The 21,570-nt window shown below is 35.0% G+C and overlaps 3 protein-coding genes across 3 annotated transcripts; 2 read left to right on the forward strand and 1 right to left on the reverse strand.

Moving 5' to 3' along the window:
* The first annotated feature begins 1,760 nt into the window (after nucleotides 1-1,760).
* Nucleotides 1,761-8,081, forward strand: LOC110745654 (cyclic nucleotide-gated ion channel 1-like). Its single transcript, XM_088248692.1, has 11 exons — nucleotides 1,761-1,819; nucleotides 1,983-2,418; nucleotides 2,621-2,824; nucleotides 4,045-4,331; nucleotides 4,905-5,016; nucleotides 5,201-5,473; nucleotides 5,708-6,088; nucleotides 6,194-6,577; nucleotides 6,751-7,206; nucleotides 7,319-7,682; nucleotides 7,870-8,081. Exons 1-11 carry the CDS (start codon nucleotides 1,761-1,763, stop codon nucleotides 7,875-7,877), a joined length of 2,964 nt encoding a protein of 987 aa, XP_088104818.1. The 3' UTR covers nucleotides 7,878-8,081.
* Nucleotides 8,082-12,305: 4,224 nt separating this feature from the next.
* Nucleotides 12,306-13,741, reverse strand: LOC110745653 (wall-associated receptor kinase 1-like). The gene is made up of 2 exons (XM_021945776.2): nucleotides 13,630-13,741; nucleotides 12,306-13,537 (listed from the first exon to the last, which is right to left on the reverse strand). Exons 1-2 carry the CDS (start codon nucleotides 13,739-13,741, stop codon nucleotides 12,306-12,308), a joined length of 1,344 nt encoding a protein of 447 aa, XP_021801468.2.
* Nucleotides 13,742-15,780: 2,039 nt separating this feature from the next.
* On the forward strand, nucleotides 15,781-19,818 carry LOC110747283 (cyclic nucleotide-gated ion channel 1-like). The gene is made up of 8 exons (XM_088248297.1): nucleotides 15,781-16,261; nucleotides 16,408-16,781; nucleotides 16,872-16,933; nucleotides 17,035-17,244; nucleotides 17,418-17,698; nucleotides 17,954-18,065; nucleotides 18,590-18,883; nucleotides 18,992-19,818. The coding sequence occupies exons 1-8, from the start codon at nucleotides 16,161-16,163 to the stop codon at nucleotides 19,451-19,453; spliced, it is 1,896 nt and encodes a 631-aa protein (XP_088104423.1). The 5' UTR covers nucleotides 15,781-16,160; the 3' UTR covers nucleotides 19,454-19,818.
* Nucleotides 19,819-21,570: the final 1,752 nt, after the last annotated feature.

Genomic DNA, 21,570 nt, shown 5'->3' on the forward strand with positions numbered 1-21,570 from the left:
AGGAACTTAGTGATCACCAACCGTTAGATCTAATCCAATGGTGATTAAGGATCGTCACCTCTATTTGAGAAAAAATAATAATTTTATACTAAAAACATTGGCTAAAAGTTCAATTATACTGAAAAATAATGAAGGATTCTCCTTCTTTAATCGTATTCAATCTCCAGAAACGCCTTCCTTCGCCTCCCTTCTTTCTTTTTGGGCTAGGGTTTTCTCTCTTATTAAAACAGTTATTCTTGTTTTATTCTGAACAATTATCCAGAAAACCATAGTGTAGTGAAGTTGAAAAGGAAAGGAAAATCATTATAAAAAAAATAGTTACAACACATTAAAGGATTCTTTGCCAGATTGAGTTCAAGAGGAAGAACAGATTCTTAAAGGAAATAAGAAAAAGCAAAACTTGAACTTGAGGAGGGAGAGAAAGAGGGTTCAGCCGTGCCCTTGGGTCAGCTTTAATTTCTTTTCGCTATAATTGAACCCAGGCCAGTGTTTTTTTAAAGTAAAATTATTTTTTCTTAAATTGAGGCCTGAATCATTATGTACCGTTGGATCATATCTAAAGGCAGGTGACCACTAAGTTCCCTGCACCTTGATGAACGGAACTGATTAATCTAATTATATTTAATATTGAAAGAAATTTCACATTCTAACCACATGACAGACATTGACAACAGTTAAGTGTTATGCTGCATAAAAAATTAAAAAATAAAGTTAAAGTGTTCTGACATACTTTTGTTTCACGAGGTACTCACTACAGTTGAAACAAAATACATCGTTAGGAACAAAGCCAAATCAGCAACAAAATGCCTCTCGCGCTAATCGAAGTAGTTGCAAAATTAACTATTGGTTGGAAAGACGAAGGAAATGGTTACAAAAAGACTTGGGTTGGGGACAAGATAAGACTAGAAGTCTAGATCTAATGTGAATTCTAAAGTTAAAAATGTTTGTTTATGACTACTAGTAGTTACTACTGCAATTAATTGAAACAACTTGCCAAAATGTTGATAACTAAGGTGTTTGCAAAGGGTTATTATTTGGATTTTATCTTTCATTTGGATGAATGAATTGAAAATTACGCACAATTCTAAAATGATGGAATTTAAATCTTTGTCGTTTGAATTTCTGACAATTAATAACTTTAGTGTTTAGATTTATATATGTCGAATTTTGTAAATGACAAACAATTATAGAGACAATATAAATGATCAAATGACACCTCTTTTTATGGAAATCTCTAACTCAAATCCTAACAAATTTTTTGACAATAGTAGAATCATATTGTAACAAATTTTCAATATCGGGATACTTCATTATTAAAATTAAAAACATTGGGATAAATATGTACAACTTTAAGATACTAAACTGAAATTTATCCCAAAAATAATATTAACATAATAATATTGATAGCCTCGAGCAATAATTAATTCTACCAACTAATACAATTGCTCACTGACATTTTTCGTTGTCAAAATAGCTCACTCGCTTGCTGCCAAAAAAAAGAAAAGAGTCTCTCCTTTAGTGCCCGTGGATGGAGCCCAGGCGCATTCAAGAAGATTCAAAACGAGGCTGAAGACAGCCCCCAACAGCATCTACACTACATATATCTACCATTCTACTATAACTTTCACTATTTTTTATATATATTTTCTTTGGTCTTATTATAAATTTATAACTTGACTTCAGTTGTAGAGAATTTAAGATTTAAAAGGGATTTGCTCCATCATTGCAAATTCCAGACAACTGAAGCAGCTGTAGAGAAGATGGAAGAGAAAGATGAAGCAACTGCAGTTGCAGACAACCGGAAAGACAAAGCTGCAAGGTTAGTTTCTATATATACGTATGCATGCAAATTTCACATTCTTGTGAACTGTGAAGAAAGTTGTTGAAGTACGTATTAAACTTTTTCTTCTGTCTCTCTTAAATCTGGATAAGAATTTTGTTACTTGGGTTCCTTTCCTTAAATGTTCTGCTCAATCCGACAGGCGGTGGAATTTTCTTTGTGTTCTGCCCAGCAGTAGCTATGATCCAAATTTAAATGCAGCAAGGTTGAACAACATATTTATATCATCATGTGTGCTTGGCGTTTTACTGGATCCTTTGTTCCTCTACATTCCCATGCTCAACCAAGATATCAAGTGTATGAAGTTGGACAACACCTTAATGATTGCAGCTCTTGTCTCACGATCGTTCACTGATCTATTCTATATAGGCAGAATTATTTTTCAAGTTTGCAGAATTATTTTGCAAGTTTGTAGATTTAAAACCTGCCCAGCTTTTATGAATCTATTTCTTCCGGAAAGTTCCTCCTCCGAGTTAACTGAATTAAGGAATGAATACTTGCCAAAGTCAAGTATAGCTAAGAAGATATGGCAGTCGTCTATCATAGTTGACATTTTAGCTATTCTTCCTCTTCCGCAGGTATGGACAAAAGCCCTCGCTTTGATCTGGACTAGTACTCTAGATCGAGTTAATTGCTTTTCCAATCTCACTGTTTCTGTTTTTTTTCCTTTTTTTCTCTTTTTGTTTGGTAATTCACAGTTTTTTGTTTGCATGCAGTGCTATTTCAATATATAAGAGATTTTGCTCCAAATAGTCGATATTAACATTGCTATGTTTCCAGGTGGTAATTCTCTTTTTCTTTCTGAAAATGAGGGGAGGATCTTTCGGGAAGCATATTATGAACATTCTTATTATGGTGCAATATGTACCCCGAGTTCTTCGCATCTATCTATCATGCAAAAAAGCTAAAAAACCTTTCAAAGGACATATGGCATTATGGGTTAAAGGCTTACTCAATTTTTTTCTTTACATTCTGGCTAGTCATGTAAGTTTCACTTTTATTATAATTTATTTTAATTTCAAAAAGTTATTTTACTTTACATAAGGAAAATACTTGTCTCTTTTTCATGCAAGTAAGAACTTCTATTTTCCTGCTAATCACAATCTGACATGTATGCAAACAAAATATCTTTTTGTATATTTTATGAATTATTTTTGCATATATGTCAAACTATGTTTGATAATAATGTCTCATTGTTGAGAAAGAGGCAAACAATGTCCTTAAATTTAAATAAATATTAAACTAGCATTGCATGATATCTTAAATAACTCTATTTTGAGTGATGAATTAAGGGGTCCACTACGAATTTTAATTCAACAAACCATTTATTTAAGTTTTTATTTGAGGGAACATTGTAACAACAACACCACCAATAGAAGGTGCATATATGCTTTGTATCAAATTATACTTGTGTTGATGCATGATTTTTGCTCAACCAATGAGGACGAGTCAGATCAAGTCAACTCTTCTTCAAGAAATGAACTTAGATGGGTTCTGTACTTCTGTATGCTTTCTTGGCCTTACTTGGAGTGGCCAAGTAAGATGATAGCTTCAACTTGCTTCTGAAAGGAAACAAGAAATGGTCACTAAAGAGGTGGTGGTGGAGCCACCAAACGCCCTCTAATTCTTAAGTTAGGTTTTTTCCATCAAATCTAGAGAAAGTTCATATTACATTTTTAGGTGAAAAGTACTCTCCCTTTCATACAAGGAAAGCTGGGTCTTACTTTGGTTATCTTTCGATGTTGGACTCGCCTAAGACGTGATATCTTCGGAGTAGTCTCACCATTTTTGTGAAAGCATGCGTCAATAGAATATTCTGTGATCCTTAAGTGGGCGCACTAGGCTCGGTCTTGTATACCTCTTTTGGTCCTGGTCGGCCTTCATTGCCTTTTTGTCTAGCCTCTTCAAACGCAGGCAAGGTGCTTTGAGCTTTAGCCATCTGAGTCCAATTACCTCCTCAGATATTTTGAGCTTTATTTCTTACACACTTTTTGACAGTGTTATGAAATTTGGCATCAACAACTTGCAAACACAAACGATCCTAATAACTTCTGTGAGAACCAATCTTGTGAGGCGAATCCTCACAAAATTTGTCAGCATCAATTTTTTTTAACAAATTTGAAATTTTATTCTCATGAAAACTTATTAGCATCATTTAAAATTTTCTCAAAAGTTCATTCTAACTAGCTTGTTGGTTTCTTTAGGTACTTGGAGCTTTTTGGTACTTTTTTGCTGTGCAGCGACTAATAACTTGTTGGGAACACGCATGTCGATATGAAAATGGATGTGGCGCTAGTACTTTTGATTGCCGTGATCACCATACGTTGAGAAATATTACGGTTCTAAATGATTTATGCCCTATAAATCCACAAAATCCAACTCTCTTTGATTTTGGTATATATCTAAATATCCTTCAGTCAGGTGTTTTGTGGTCAACAAACTATCCCCTGAAGTATTTGAACAGTTTTTGTTGGGGCCTGCGAAATTTGAGGTTTGTAAATGTGAGACCCTTTGATATTAAAGATTGAGTTATAATTACAAATAAATAAAAATCTAAATTTGCAATCTAGAGAATTTTGTTATTTAAAAATAAATAAAAAAGCAAATAGTAATCAACTAGCCTTTGAAGTGCTGGTAGTTCTCTCTACTTGGTTGTAATAAAGTATCTTTGTCGAAAAAAGTACTCTTTGCATAGTATTTTGTTTAATTACCCAAAGAAAGTTATTAATAAGTACATAATCATAATGTGTTCCATGTAAAGATGAATACAATTAACTTTTTTCTTTCCTTCTAGGATGGTTGTAATTTATATGCCCTACATGGACAAAATGCTGGGTCCGAAACTAGAGAAATGATCTTAGATTTCCGTACATTGAACACATTATAGTCATTCTATAATGAGGGTAAATTGATTAGCCGTTAGATTAAATTGGTTAGTTTGATTCAACAGTAAGATAGGACCTCATTAATTAAAAACCTTAGACAAGTTCACTATAGAATTCTTGTATCTTTATAACTTTTGATTTGTTTATCTTATGTATTGTGATCCATTTCATTTTTGCAGTTCTCTTGCTTCAAATCTCCAGCCGAGTTTCAATACATGGGAAATCCTCTTTGTGGCCTTTATATCTATAATCGGCTTGCTACTATTTGTATATCTCATTGGAAATTTGCAGGTTGGTGCGCTGAATATCTGTATATAAAAAGTTATCCTTAAGCTTACAGCGATCCTGATATATGTTTATTTATTTTTCTCATTTGAGTACCCATCTATATATATCTATGTGTCTTTTTTTTTTTGGGTCAATGTGTGTATATATAAATTAGAATCAATGAACTGAACCTCTTGTTGTGAAATAGACCTATGTGCAGTTAGATACTGAAAGGTTAGAGTCGCACAGACGCAAGATGAAAATTGAAACGAAGATGAAAGTAAAGGGCCAAGAAGTAGAATCATGGTTATCTAAAAATGGCATCCCCCTGCATAATATGCCGGAGATCATGGACAAGGTACGACAAGAACTTGAAGAAAACTGGGATATTGATGTGGTTCAGGAAATCCTCTCTGTTCTTACCCCCAAATATATCAAAAGTTGCACCCCGTTCAGAAGGCTGCAGAAGGTAGGTTCAGAAGCTAGTTTATACAATATATATGCCTACATATTTGTTTTCAACGATCCGAACCATCTATATTCTAAGCCTACATTCATGGATCATCATTGTATTTCCAATACGTATTAATGGTTTTTTTTTATATAATATATTTTTGTTATTTCCAATATGTACTAATGTTAAAAATGTGTGTATATATATATATTAGATTTTTAATTGCTGATTATTTTTCTAAAATATTGTATCTGTTTCTAGGTGCCACTACTTAAAGACATGGACGAAGGAGTTTTGAGAGAAATCTCTGAGAAGCTTAAGCCCAAGAAGTACACTCCTGAACAAATCATTATTAAGAAGGATCAAACACTTGAAATGATGTTTTTCATCGTGGACGGACGTGTAACTATTGAAAAGGAAAATTCTCAGTTGCAATTAGGCGCAGGATATCTTTATGGAGAGGAACTTCTAGTTTCGCCGTTGTGGACTTCCTCTGGTGATGCAAAACCCATAAACGAGTCTGTTCGGGCCATTGATGATGTTCAAGCCCTTGTTCTCTCTGCCACAGACATGGCGACCTTGGGCTTTAGTTCCAGGCGGTCTATCAACGATTTGCGCATGGTGGTAACTATTCTTCAGAAAGTAAGCTCCTCTCTATTTAGAAGACGTATATACAATGACGTTACTTATTTGATTTATATAATGTTCTCTTTATGTTTGAGAAATTAATAATGTGTCAAATCCTAGGTGCCAAAACTTGAAACTATGGATAAACAAGTATTGAAAGCAATGTCTCATCATCTTTCTTCGGTTAGCTATAAACGCGACGACTATATTGTTCGAGAGAACCAACCAATTAGTATGATGTTCTTCGTTACGAGGGGAGAGGTAACAAAAAATGAGAACCCTCCCGAAGCAAATTTTATTGGAGAAGAACTTCTTGAGTGGGTACTGGATGAGTCTTTTCCTAACATATTACCCTTGTCGACCTGCACTGTTAAAGTAGTCTCAGATGATGCTGAAGTCCTCATACTGAAGTCCAAGAGCTTGAAGAGTGTAGTCTCTAGGTTCATGTCGCATTTCCGCAATTTTGCCTCTCCCTCAGATGTCCGGTTGACTTGGCTAAAGAAAGTAAGTTGCTCCATCTGCAGTACTATATATATATCAAGCAAAGTAATTAGAACTTAATGAAGAAGACACATCCAATTAAAACCATTATATATCATCCTAGCTAGCCAGTACTAACTTTTAGAAGATGCTTTATATTTTTCTTAACTGACAATGTCACATCTATATAATTTTAGGTGGAAATCTTTCAACAAATGGAGGAACAAGTGTTGGAAGCAATATCCAAGTGCCTTAAGCCCATGAACTTCAATGTTGCCAAGCGCCATATTCTTCAAGAGAAAAAACCACTTAAAATGATGTTCTTCGTCATGCGAGGAGTTGTATCAATTGAAAGCGATAGTGCTGTGGACGTGAACGTTAAAAAAACCTGTGAAATAGGAAGTTTCTACGGTGAAGAACTTGTACATTGGGTTACAACTTGGGTATCACACAAGCCCTTTCCTGCCAAACTACCTCTATCACCTGGTTCTGCGCTATGCGGCGTGCTTGGTGGTTCTGTCGAAATCCTTGCTCTCAAAGCCGACGACTTGAAGAGTGTAGTCTCTGATCAATTCAGGTCGAAATTCAGCATGGAAACCGCCCTCGCTACAGATTCTGATCAGCCTCGAGAACCATTGACCATCCTAAAGAATGTAAGTTCCTCTGGATGAAGAGAACTAGACCTATAATATATCCTATATATTTTAATCATAATTCTAATTTCTCCTTTGCCTTAAATAAATATGGTCTCCAATAATATCATAGGTGGAAAGCCTTGAGGCTATGGATGAGGAAGTGTTGAAAGAAATATGCGACCATCTTACCAAAAAAACGTATAAAGATGAGTACATTATTCTGAAGGACAAACAAATGGAAATGATGTTCTTCATCGTCGGTGGAGTTGTGTCAGTGACAAACGAGAGCTCGAAACATTACATCAGAGAAGGAGAACGTCCAAATCACAGTGGAGATGAACTTATACAACATTGGATGCGATCTAAATGTACGGAAGCTAACGTTCCTGCCGAATTGCCCCCCTCTCCTTTTAGTTTTTGGGCCATCGGTGAAGTTGAAGTTCTGGTTCTTAAGGCCGAAGACTTGGCAAGGGTTCAGCCTGGTGATCGAATTGGTTAGTATTATTATGTATGTGCAACTAATTATTATTATTTTTAATATTTTTTTTGGTGAGGTGTGCATATAATAAAGGCATGTGTGTAGTAATAAGATGTTATTTTCCCACCCGCGGCTACACGCATGCTTATGTACATACGTACTTTCGTTGTCTGATTGCTAGTATTTGATGATCTTGGTGCCAGGTTCTTGAAGAAATGGCAAGGAAAGAGTGATGGCACGATTACTTTTCCAAGGACAGGTTTGGTTTGCAATTAAACAAATCTGGTGAAGGCATGTGTGTGTGTATTTTTGTATGCAGCCCCGCCTTAGTTGTGACCTTTGTTGGAAAAGATAGGACGGTGGGGTAATTGGTTGTACATTATTGTGTGGAGATGTTGTGTACGTACTTTCTTTTTTTGACTGAATTTTCCTCTGGGGATTGTTTATTAAAAAAGAATTATTATTTTAAATTTTTGGTCGAAAATCATATCATTAAAAAGAAGCCCAGGAAAAAGGCTAAACAAGGAACAAAAGCTGCTATAAAATTACTAAATATATATTTTTTTAAGAGGGGTATCAAATTACTAATTAGGGAAGAAGACCAGAACTCTAGAAGCCAACTTTAACATTTTTTATTATTTATTTATCCAAGACTTAGGCTTGAATTCCATATGTTTTTCATGAACCTTGCCAAAATCGAAATTCTCATTACATCACTAGCTTGCTAGCTAGCAACAAGACAATCAATTACATCGGCCATCATCGTACGAATTCGACATTAATTTCGATTTGATTTTGCATCCCACTAGAACTAGTAGAATTAAACAATTCATCATGTTAACGTCTGATATGAAGAAGTTGAGCGTTTGAAGGTGACCCAAGCAACTGGTCGGTCTCTTTGGGAGACGTTGAGGGAAAGAAATTCAACTTAGCCAGTCCCTTAGCAGCTGAATAATCCCATGCCATAACCTCGAGCTTCTCTCATGGAGGGCCTTTCATCTTGCAACCCTAAACAGCTTTTTGCGAGATCAACCACTTTCTTGGCTGTCTCCAATTTTTCCTCCTTGATTATTTTACCATCAAGCGTGTAGAGTTCCAGAGCCTAGATCTAGTCTCGATGCTAGGTTTAACATATTTTATTAAAGCCTGGAATTAAAAATGTTTTTCATGAGAACTAGAAAGCACTGCAATTTGCCAAAACTAAATTTGTTTTGTGTTGGGAGACGAACGAATCTCGTCAACAAGACTTGGGGACATGACCAGATTCTGTTCTCAATGTTAACATAACTTTATTTTTTAAAATTTTTTTTTATCCAGTCTAGAATTAAAATGTTTTTTCTAATCACCCTCCCTCAGTATCGCTTGTATCAAAATATTTAAAACTCTAATCCGCCTCTCCTATTAGTTTAAAAAACGTAGCTCTAAGAATCACATTATAACAACAATAAAGTACAGTATTCTTTATCTCAAAAAAAAAAAAAAAAGTACAGTATTCTGACATACTTTTATTTAACGAGGCACCCACTTAAATTGAAACAAAATACAATTAATTACATCGTTAGGAACAAACCAATTAGCAACAATGCCTCTCGCGCCAATTGAGTAGTTGCAAAATTAAAGTTATTTACACTAACATCCCTTGAGTTTTTTTTCGGTGTTTTCATAAAACTCCTTGATGTTTCAAACATTACACAAATACTCCTTGAAGTTTCAAATTATTTTCACAAAACTCTTTTTCGTTGATTGTTCGCCGAAAAAATGATTATTTCATAAATGAAAAGTTATGGAAATGACAAAATTAACCTCAATGAATGTATGTGCAATCTAATCTCAAAGGCTAACTTTGTCTGTTGGATAATTTATATATATAAAATCATCAATTTTTGGACGAAAAATCAATGGAAAGAGGTTTTGTGAAAAATTTAAAACCTCATAGAATTTTGTGACAGAGATTAGTGCATTTAGCGCACCGAAAATGGCACTAGGTGTTGGTGTAAAAAAACTCTGCAAAATTAACTAATGGTAATAAACTATTTGCTTAGGTTGGAAAGACGAAGGAATTTATTACAAAAAGATACTTGGTGACCAGACTAGAAGTTAAGAATGTTTCCATGACAAGAGTTAAGAATGTTTGTTTACGACAACTAGCGATTTATTAGTACTGCATTCCAACAACTTGCCAAGATGTTGATAATTAAGAAAAAAGACACTTGTCTAATGAAATTTTAATCAATATAAATATAAACTATATACATAAAATGTGGACTGCATATATATCTGTGTACGAACGATGTGTTGTGTACTTTAAGGTTCTCCTGAATCAATCTTCACGTGACGACCCACACGTTACAATGTACAAACGGCAACATGAAGATTGATATAATTTGGGTGTTTACACGTGATTTATTATTTAGTAAATTGAGCTTAGACCCATAAAATTCATTTGTAATCACCTACAACCCTTTCCTTTATTTTTCTATTTAAAATACCCAATTTTTTCAAGTAAAATCCGCTAACTAGGATCCAAGTAAGCAAGTTACCTAATCTAGCTTAAAATCTGATTTATTCTATTTTTCGGATTCCAAAACTACCCGTATTTACAAGTTAACGTGTTATGTGGAGGTGTAACTAATGACACACGTTGAATTTGGAAAGATCTTGAAATGGTTGTAATGGATGTAGGAATTAATTTAGAAACTTATTTGAAATTAAATATTAAAATCAACATTAACATATTAGAAACGTTTTGGTTTATTTTATGACAAAAAAAAAACGTTTGGTTTATTAAATAAATTTGTGTTGTTGTTTTCCTTTTATGAATTATACTACTAGTAATCTATTTTATTATAGTTTTATGAATAATAGTGTACATTCTAATTATGTTGAAAAATATTTTGATAATCTATTTATTGTTTGTTTTATGAAAAACTTTTTTTTAAAATGAACCTATTTTTTCTCTAAATAATGTATCTATTTTTTTTCTCTAAATTATGTACGCTTTTTTCTCTGAATAAAGTACCTATTATTTGTTTTATGAAAAACAATTTTTTTAAATGAACCTATTTTCTCTCTCCAAATAATGTACCTATTTTGTTCCTCTAATAATATACCTAGTAAAACAATGTACGTATTTTTTTAAATGAACCTATTTTTCCTCTCCAAATAATGTACCTATACACATTTATAGGTATATTGAAAAATAATTTACCTATGGGTAAATAATGTACCTATATTTTCTATAAATTATTGTGTACCTATTTTTAATTTATGAAAAATGTACGGAAATTTCAATTACAAAGTAACTGACTTAGTTTTTTTTTTAAAAAAAAAAAAAATTGGTAAATAATATACCTATATTTTATTTAAATAATATATTTATATTTTATATGTATATATTTATATTTATATTTTTTTATAGGTACATTATTGGATATGTAATTTACAGATATTTTTTTTGGTTTGCAATTTTAGGGGGCGGTATGTGAGAGGGAATGACAACCAAAAGAAATGGGGTGATTGATATGCTATTAATAGGGAGTGTTAATTACAATTATGACAGTTAATGAAATGCTTGAAATAAATTATAAATAAAATATGAAGTTTGGTGGCAACGATGTAAAAATACATGAATACTACGACCTCTTATATCCTACTAGTCATTTAAATTTGAAATTGGGTTTTACACATAGATTTATAGAATGATTGGTATATGTCTAGGAAATAGAAAATGTAGGGATCTATATTGGACAAGCCCTTTATTATTTTTATGGTACTACTTCGATTAGATAAGCTACTTTATTTTATTTTATTTATTATTTTTAAGGTAGGTAGATTTATTTGATAAAACGAGGTAGATAGATTTTCTGGTTTATTATTTTTAAAGGTATAATAATCAAATAGCAATTTGATTGAAATCCAATTAGCACTATGAAGATTTAATCAAATAGCAATTTGGGTGTTCTAGAGATGCACATGCCATGTACTTCTTTATATAGGAAGCACTTCCAAGTACTTTTCAGAAAGCACTTCGATTCCTTAGGAAAATTTAAATATTTTTATAATAAAAACGCTTATGAGCAGAAGTGCTTCCTAAAGAAGCAGTCCCAAACGAGCCCATAGTCTTTGTTTAAAACTATAAGTTTGGCAAGATAATTGTATCTCCAATCAGACGTGCTTGCTAGAAGTTCTTTTCTCTTTTCATATTGCTAGACATCTCTATATTTTATTAAGAGTTGGATAGGGAGATTATGGTTGAAGTTGAAGTTTTTAACTTCTCTAAATTTTAGTTAAGAAGCTCGTTTAAGGAGCTCTTTGGAGATGCTCTCTAATACATATATATGAATGTGTTGTACCGTATGTAAACTTGAATTGGATCAGTTCTTAGATTCGGTACGTTTGCAAACTAGAATTAGATACACGTCCTCCTCACATTACGACCCACGTTAACTAAGTTGACTCAAATTGAAACAAACAAGCTAATATTTGTTAAGAGTTTTTACAATACATCACTAGCAGCAAATCAATTAAGGGTTTGCAGTGTCTACCCTAAAAAAAAGGGACTCAAATTGAAACAAGCTACAATTTTCATTACATCACAAGATAGCTGGCAACAAGACAATGAATTATATATCGGCCATCATCATACGAGTTCGACATTAATTTCGATTTGATTTTGCAAGCTGCTGTCCTCGTATAACTCTGCACGGCCAAAAGATTCATCATGTTCACGTCTGACATGAAGAAGTTGAGCGTTTGAAGGTGACCCAAGCAACTCATCGGTCTCTTTGGGAGATGGAGAGAAATTCAACTTAGCCAGTCCCTTAGCAGCTGAATAATCCCACGCCATAACCTCGAGCTTCATGGCTACTTCTCTCATGGAAGGCCTTTCATTTTGCAACCCTAAACAGCTTTTTGCGAGATCAACCACTTTCTTGGCTGTCTCCAAATTTTCCTCCTTGATTATTTTACCATCAAGAATTTGATCCCAGCGACCCTCTTCCACTGAACGAGCAAATAACTTTGCTAGGCCTCTCTGTCCCTTAGGCTTTTCACCACAAAATGCCTTCTGGCTTGTCAGTAGCTCAACTAGGACCACTCCAAAGCTATAGACGTCATTCTTTGTTGACAACTTTTTTGATTTTTTACTTTCAGGGTCTAAGTATCCGGCTAAACCTCGCAGGGTACCTTGTATTTGAGTTTGATCTTGAGGAATCACTTTTGCCTCTCTAAAGTTGGCCAATCTTGCCCTGTAATTCTTATCTAATAGTATTCTTTTCGAATTCACATTTAGATGTACGATTGATTTATTCTTGGAAGTAGAGGAGGAGGAGTGCAAGTATTCTAGTGCTGCTGAGATTTCTACTGCTATCTTCATTCGCATTTGGAATGAGAGCGTTGATGATCCTTCGCTTTTTCCATGAATATGCTCGTAAAGAGTGCCATTGTTGATGAACTCGCAAACTAGGATTTCTCCTCCCAGATCTGCACAATAACCTAAGAGCCTCACAATATGTCTGTGTTTAATCTGAGAAAGAATAGTCACCTCTTTAACAAAGATTTCAGAGACAATTCTACTAGGTACGTCTAACTTGAACTTCTTTATGGACACCACGCTTTTATCTTGTAGAACTCCTCTGTAAACTATTCCTTTGCCTCCTCTACCAATGATTCTACCGTCATAGAAATAATCTGTCGCCCTAGAAATTTCTCGTGCAGAAAACTTTCTGGGTGCTAACTTGGAAGGTGCATTATTATTATGTATAGCCAATATGTGTTGTGATGTTGCAATGCGTTTTAGCAACTCAATTATCTTGCACATACTAAGTATCAAAAGAATTCCAACCAGTATAATAAAGAAGCTTATACAGATACCTGCAAAAGGGGAATACACACAAACTCACACTCACACACAGATACCTGCTAATCATATGCAATTAAGTAGCTAACTTGTAAGTGGTACATACCCAATGAAATTTTCATGGAAGTGTTCATGCTTTTGACGAAACCCGTCAAGCCGGCCGGCATTTTGTTTCTGTACCCTTTTCCAGATCCAGAGTAAATTAACCCACCTTCCATTGTTGTAGGGCCTTGAAGCGAAGATCAAAGTTTATCTTTTGGTTAATAATAGGAGCGAAGACAAGCACAAAAGATTAGTGACTTTTTATGCGATAATTATTATTAATTACTAGCCTCTTGGGCAAGGTAATCGATTTTTTATTTTTTTATTTTTCCATATACTTTTGTTAACAGTAATATCATGTCTCTTGGGCAGGGCTCCAATATCTTTAATAACTGCATGTGACTCCATCATCCTATGCCAACACGCAAAACCTCAAACTTTGGATGACTCTATGACTGGTAGCTAGGGCTTCAAGGAGCATCCCAATATTTGATCATAACATCAAGACAAAACTTAAGTATTGGTTTTGTTTTTTGGGTTAACTACCAAAAACCCCCCAAATTGTGGGGTTATTTTTAAATACATACCCATTTTGTAAGACATTTCAACTTCATACTCAAACTTCCAAAAACTCCAACCCCGACTTACCCAGCCAATACCAGCTGACCCACACAACTACCCTGGCTGCACAAAACAACCAACCAAACCACCACTAAACTCTGCTCCCACTGCAGCGCACCCATGGATATAGGGAACATGAGGAGCCGCATCGTCTTGGCTGGAAATTCTGGGGGCATATCGTTGTCTATTGGAAATTCTGGGGCCATAGCGTGTCAAAAGTGGGACCTATTTTTTAATGATATGGACTTTCACGCGGACCAAAAATGTCTTATAAGATGGGTATGATCATCTTGGAAGTGACCTCATAGTTTGGGGTTTTTTCTATAGTTGACCCTTGGTTTTTTTCATAAAATTTACTGACCTTAATTTCTCTTAGTAGGAGATGTCAAATACCAAACATCACATTTTAATTTGATGGCTAATGTGGCAATTTGATATCTTAGAGCATCTCCAACCGATATGTCAAAAGTGCCACATAGATATTTAACGGCTAGAAATAACATCTCACATTACTCCAACTGAATTGTCAAAGCTGATGTGGAATGAAGGAGCAAGATGTCAAATGAATATTTTATTATTGTTTAAAGACAACTGGCTGTAACTTTCATTTATTATTTTCCTTTTTTATTTTTTTTCCTTTTTCCTCTTTCCAGTTTATTCCTACCGTTGAACAATTATTTTTAAACGCACAACCATTTCCTCCTATCGTACATATATTTTTTGTTTATCACCTCTTTCATTTCATTTTCGTCAAAAGCTATATATATATATATATATATATATATATATATATATATATTAAAAAAAGAACTTGTGCTCAAGCATAGCTCTTCTTTTATACCAAAAAAAATTCTTTTCCTTTACAGTGAATTGAGGCACCAACCAAAGTGGTTACAAATGCAAGAATCAGTGAGTAAGAGGCATGAAAACCAATCTAACTTCACTAGTTTCTCATCATCTTCTACTCAAAGAACTCCCATAGATATTATTCTCAACTTAGAATGAAAATTCTTCGAGGTGGTGAATTGTGAATTATATTTCAATGAATTGATTGTCGTGTAGTACTTTCTTTGTCAATTAATTGATTGTCTTTTAGTATTTTCTTTTCTTTTTAATTAAAAATATAAAAATTATATTCTAAGAAGTAGTAAATAAATCAACACTGAAATGTAATAAAATAATAATTTAATTTGACATATCGGGTGGAGTGTAAAACTGTGTAAGATGTCAAATTGCCACATCAACCATCAAATTTAAATTTGATGTTTGGTATTTGACATCTCCCTTGGAGATGCTCTTACACAGCTTTACACTCCACCCAATATGTCAAATTAAATTATTATTTTATTACATTTTAGTGTTGATTTATTTTTAATTAAAAAGAAAAGAAAAAAATAATAATAATAAAATATTCATTTGACATCTTGGTTTTGGGATGTCAAAAATAACATCTTGACCTCCATCCTTCATTCCACATCAACTTTAACACATCGGTTGGAGTGATGTGAGATGTTATTTCTAGCTGTTAAATGTTTATGTGACACTTTTGACACATCGATTGGAGATACTCTTAGCTGCTTGATTGATCACTCCATTCCTTAAATCAATAAAGATTTATTGAGAGAGAGAGAGAGAGAGAGAGAGAGAGAGAGAGAGAGAGAGAGAGTGAGTGAGTTGAGTTGAGTTCTAGATTTGGTTTCAGTTAATTCAAAGGGTAATTACTCTGCTGGATCTTCATCTGCAATGCAAATATCCAGAATGCTAGCCAGGCTCAGTTTCAGCCAACCCTAGCCTAAGCCAATCCCCCACCTCTCTTGCTCCACATTGTAGAGTAGAAAACCTCCGAATCATGACGAGTATTTTCTTGAACAATTATCCGTTGTAAGGCATATGCCGAAAACAGGACTTCAGGTCTATTATTTAGGAAGGAAATAGTCGAGGGGATACAATATTATATCTAAATAAGTTTGAGTTATGGCTAACCTCGAACTAACTTTAGCTGTAGAGGAAGAAGAAGAAGATGAAGAAACTTCACTTGTGCAGGACTCGGATGAAGAAGAGCAAGTTACTGACAGGTTTCTTCTTTAATTTCCAACGACATTTTCTTTTGTTTTCTCTGTTCACAGCATGAACAGAGTTTCCAAGATTAGTCATGCTATAGCTTCCACGAATGGCTGGCTCCTTAATTAACTGTTTGTTTCTAATTTCTTCCATTTGATAGGTGTACTCTTACATGGTCATCAATGTTGACAATCCTTTGTTTGGGATGCTTTTCGGCAGTGGCAATAATTCCTGCAGTTTTTATTAATATTACAGGGTTACTAATAGAGATAACTGTTAAACTTATTTATTACCTTATAATGGAAATTCCTGGAGGCATATATTTTCTGTTCCAACGGATGAACTGGAGAAAGATATTTGTAATATCATGTGTGATTTCTGTTATTGTCGACCCATTGTTCCTCTACATTCCTATCATCAACCAGGATCTCAAGTGCATCGACATGGACAAAGCATTGAATAAGACAGCTTTTGCTTTGAGAGCAGTCGCAGATTTCTCTTACTTTGTCAACTTACTTGTTCGACTTAAAATATGTGAGAAACTTTTCGCCTCAAATTTATTAATTCCATTTCAGAAACTTTAATTTTTATTGATGCATGAAACTTCTTTTTTCTCAACAATAGCAAAGACCATTTGGCAGTCATGCATCCTAATTGACATTTTAGCTCTTCTTCCACTTCCACAGGTAATTAAGAGAATCCTTTTCATATCCTTCTCACTCACACTAACTAATTAATTTGATTTGACTGCTGGTATAACTTAAACATTGTATTTTGTCACTCACAGGTGGTAATTATCCTTTTCTTTTCTAAAGCGAAGGGCTGGAGATCTTTGAACATACCGATGCTTATGAATTCTCTTGCTATGGTGCAATATGTGCCACGGATTCTTCGAATTTACTTCTCATGTAAGGAACTTAAAGAGAGTTTCAATGAACGTATTGGACTATGGATTAAAAGTGTACTCAATTTCCTTATGTACATCCTTGCTAGTCATGTAAGTTTCAGTCTCTTCATCGTAATTTATGTAAAGGTTGATGCATCATTTTTCTTTTTTATTTCTTGATCAAAAGCTTAGGTTCTTAAATGAATCAACCTTACAGGTCCAGATACCGAAGTATATATATTTGACAATTCATTCTAATGAACTATAATTTGTCAATTCTTTAGGTACTCGGAGCTTTTTGGTACTTTTTTGCTATTCAAAGAATGAAGACTTGCTGGCAACTTGCATGTCGAACTGAAATTGGATGTGAACCTCATAGTTTTATTTGTGATGACCTGTTCAGAAATACCACATTTCTAAATGACTTATGTCCAATAAACCCACAAAATGAAACGCTCTTTGATTTTGGTATATTTGTTGACGTCCTTAAATCTGGTATATCCAAGTCAACAAATCATCCACAAAAATTCTCCAATTGTTTCTGGTGGGGCTTGCGAAATTTGAGGTTTGTACATTTGAAGCTCATTGGTCTTGCATATATCTTGCCATAGCTTATACTCACAAATAAAATACACTAAACTTTTCTGTTAAAAATTTCAACTGTCATTTCAAAACTCTGTTTTTCCCCAGATTCTAATTCTCTGTCTTGCTTGTGCCCAGTGTATACATAGCATCTGGTCTGAGTTCTTAATCATGAACACATTGAATTTAAAAGCAGAGATTTGTATCTTATATTTGCGATCCATATTCATATTTTCAGCTCTCTTGGTTCGAACCTCCAGCCCAGTATCACTACATGGGAGAACCTCTTTGCGGCTTTTGTTTCTATTATTGGCCTGCTACTATTTATATATCTCATTGGAAATTTGCAGGTTGGTGTCAAGTATTTATATCTTAATTTTTCTTTAATTAATCTAACAAAGCTCCTCATCTTTGTTCTCATTTGAGCATCCATGCTAGTGTTGGAGGGACAAATCACTCATTGCCATTTTTCACTTTGGTCTGAATATAATTTATTGCTAGTTACTTTGTCAAAAGGAGGAGAAATGTTTTAGCGTTATAGACATATGGTCACTGTTATGTGGTAATACTAATCCACATGTTACAATATGAATGAATTAGTAAGATTACGTGGCGGTGCCGAAGGCAAGCTGTGAAGGTCCCTTTTTCCGAAAAATTTCATCTCCTATTGTTCATCATAGACTAAGGTCCACTTTAATATGTTTTCTTTCCTAGCTGAACAAGCCTGAAACTCTAACTTCTAGGTTCAGTTCATTACCCTCATATAACAACATTATATGTACATTATGCATTATTAGCTCGTAGTAACGTTACTTATAAATATTAGAATAAATACTCACGAACTGAACGTAGCTACGTTGTCTTGGATTAATAGATGTACATGCAGTTCGACGCTGCAAGAGAAGAGGCAAGTAAAGAACGTGTTAATCAAGAGATGAAAACAGAACGGAGGTTGAAAGAGAAAGATAGAGAGATAGCATTCTGGTTATCTGAGAATGTCAACATCCCTCAAAATGAGAAGGAAAAGGTAAAGTCACAGATCATGAGAACGGTGAAACACGAACTTGAGGAACTCAGGGGTGGTGACGTGGAGGAGATCCTCTCTATTCTTCCCTCTGAACTTCAAAGCTATCTCAATTCCCATATGATGTGGAAAAAGTTACAGAGAGTAAGTTCCTATGTGATGCATGCTATCTTGCTAAATTAATTTAATTTTCCTCGCATTATCTTTTCTTACATGCATATATGTATATATCTATTGAATTAATTTACGCAGGTTCCAAAGCTTGACTCACTGGATGAACAAGTATTGAAAGCGATCTGGAAGCATTCTAAGACTGTGAAATATGCTGCAAAGACCGATATTATTAAAGCGAATGAACCGATTGATAAGATGTTCTTCATCATAGAAGGAATTGTAAAGATTGAAAGTAGTAAGGATCTTTCTTCTGCGCAGCTTGAAGCAGGAGGTTTCTTTGGAGAAGAACTTGTAGATTGGGCAACAATTGCTGTATTTCCTAACTTATTACCCTTGTCGACCAGTAGCGCCAAGGCCACCAAAGATGTCAAAGCCCGTGTTCTCCTGGCCAGCGACTTGTGTGATGTAGTCAGTCTTTTCCGGGACCATTTCCGTAAGAGGAAGCGCCCCCCACCGGACCTCGTTGGGTTTAACTGCACACCGGCACCTCCCCCACCTCACCGGACAGTGTCAGGTTTAGCTGCCTATAGACGTTGGTAAATCTGCGCCCTACTCTGCACTAATCACATATTGAACCAGCTCATGTAAATAAATCCTTTTCCTGTTTTTTCTGTTGCATTAATAATGCACCAAAAATTCTACCGTATAACAAGCAGACGATGGACAAAAGCAACATTATTTGCAGAAATTCTAAAGTAGCCTTGTCTCCCTAGGTTTTTGACTCCGCTGAAGAACGTTAAAGTCACTACAATATTTGTTGGCTGTATATGATAGCTGAAGCCAACTGGAATTGTTGAGCTGGCAGTGGTTAGTTCAGTTGCTGACCAACGTGTATAGTTAGTTAGTTAGTTTCTAATATTGTTAGATGGTTAGGCTGTTAAGCAACAGTTTGAGAAGTTCGTTAAGAGCTTAAGAACAAGTGTATAAATACTCTAAGAAACCTTGTAAGGACTTATAAGGATCGCATTATTAGAACTTGAGCGTCTAACTTAAAACTAATTGGCAAGATCTTTTAAACGCTATTGCAAAACTTCCATCCTCCAATGCGGGACACTATCAACATACATGATGCTATTCTCCATTATTATTATTTAGTCAATCAACAATTGCATGTTGCACATGAAATTTATTATATATTTCTAGTCACATGATGTAACTAGGACGATGAATGCAGATTACGTTTCCAATCTTATTTGCCCTTTGTCTTCTTTTGTGTACCTAGGATTCGTAAGATGTCTGCCAATAGTTTCCTAGTCGCCCACATTCATGGAAGTCTAAATAGATATGGTTTTTGACATAATTGCACAATATCAACACTAGAAAATCAAAATCCGGACTCATACATTTATGACCAAACATTCAAAAGATAATAATTTGACACACTTTTCGTTAGGAACAAACCAATCAATTATCGGCTTCAACACTAATTTGGATTTGATTTAGCATGCCGCTGTGGTATGCCCCTGCACTTGCTAAAACATAGAGAATATTGAGAGTAGAGAGTGGAAAGTGTAGAGAGAATGAGAGTTGTAGAATATTTTCTGATTTTCACTTATGTTTCATTACTTATAATCAACACATATATATACAAGTTCCTAAGACATTAGTCAAGACCCCAAGTTAGGCAACCAACCAAGTTAGGCAACCAAACTAATTAGGCAACCAAACTAGTCAAGCCCCCCAAATATTGTAGGTGCCAAACATTAATTGACTACATAATTAACACATTAATTTACTACATAATTAACACATTAATTGACTAAACATTGTAGGCTACCAACCATTGTAGGTGCCAAACTAATCCTCATTAATTGACTATTGCTAACACTCCCCCTCAAGTTGGTGCATAGATATCATCAATGACCAACTTGCCAAAAGAGAGACTGTCGTTATTAATATTTCCGCATCAAGCTTCTTCTTAATAGAATGTCGATCTACTTCAACATGCCCCCTCACGTGGGACCACTACATGGTGGGCCACACGTGGAGCAAAGGCCACATCGAAGTTAATCATTTCGGTCTGTCGGTGGCAACACCAAATCCAAGTGCAGCCGGTTGGTCGGTAGATCACATAAACCATGCGAACAAGGCAAAGGCAAAACAAAGAACACAGAAACCCTGTGAACACGGCAAAGGTAAGGTAAAGGACACAGAAACCCTGTGGACACGGCAAGGACACAGAAACCCTGTGAACACGGCAAAGGACACAGAAACCCTGTGAACACGGCAAGGACACAGAAACCCTGTGAACACGGCAAGGACACAGAAACCAAACCCTAAAATAGGGAAAGGCACGTCAAGGTAAAACCAAACCCTAAAAAGAAAGGGTAAGGCAAGGTAAGGCAAATAAAGGCCAAGCAAAGGCAAGGTGGCAAGGCATGGCAAAGAAAGCCCAGATAAGGCAACAAAACCCTAAAGATAAGGTAAGGCATGACAAAGGTAAGGGCAAGGAAAACCAAACCCAAGCAAAGGCAAAGGCAACCAAACCCTAAAAAATAGGGTAAGGCAAGGTAAAGAAAGTCAAGAGCAAAGGCAAGGTCAACGGGCGTGACACAGCGGAAACACACCAGCAAAGGCAAAAACACGGTAGAAGCAACAACAACATTGTCCTCAACAAGAGACAACAACATTGGCAGCAGCAAGAGCAACACTGGCAC

The sequence above is a fragment of the Prunus avium genome, chromosome 2 (assembly GCF_965620075.1).
Source record: "Prunus avium chromosome 2, drPruAviu1.hap1.1, whole genome shotgun sequence".
Classification (NCBI taxonomy): domain Eukaryota; kingdom Viridiplantae; phylum Streptophyta; class Magnoliopsida; order Rosales; family Rosaceae; genus Prunus; species Prunus avium.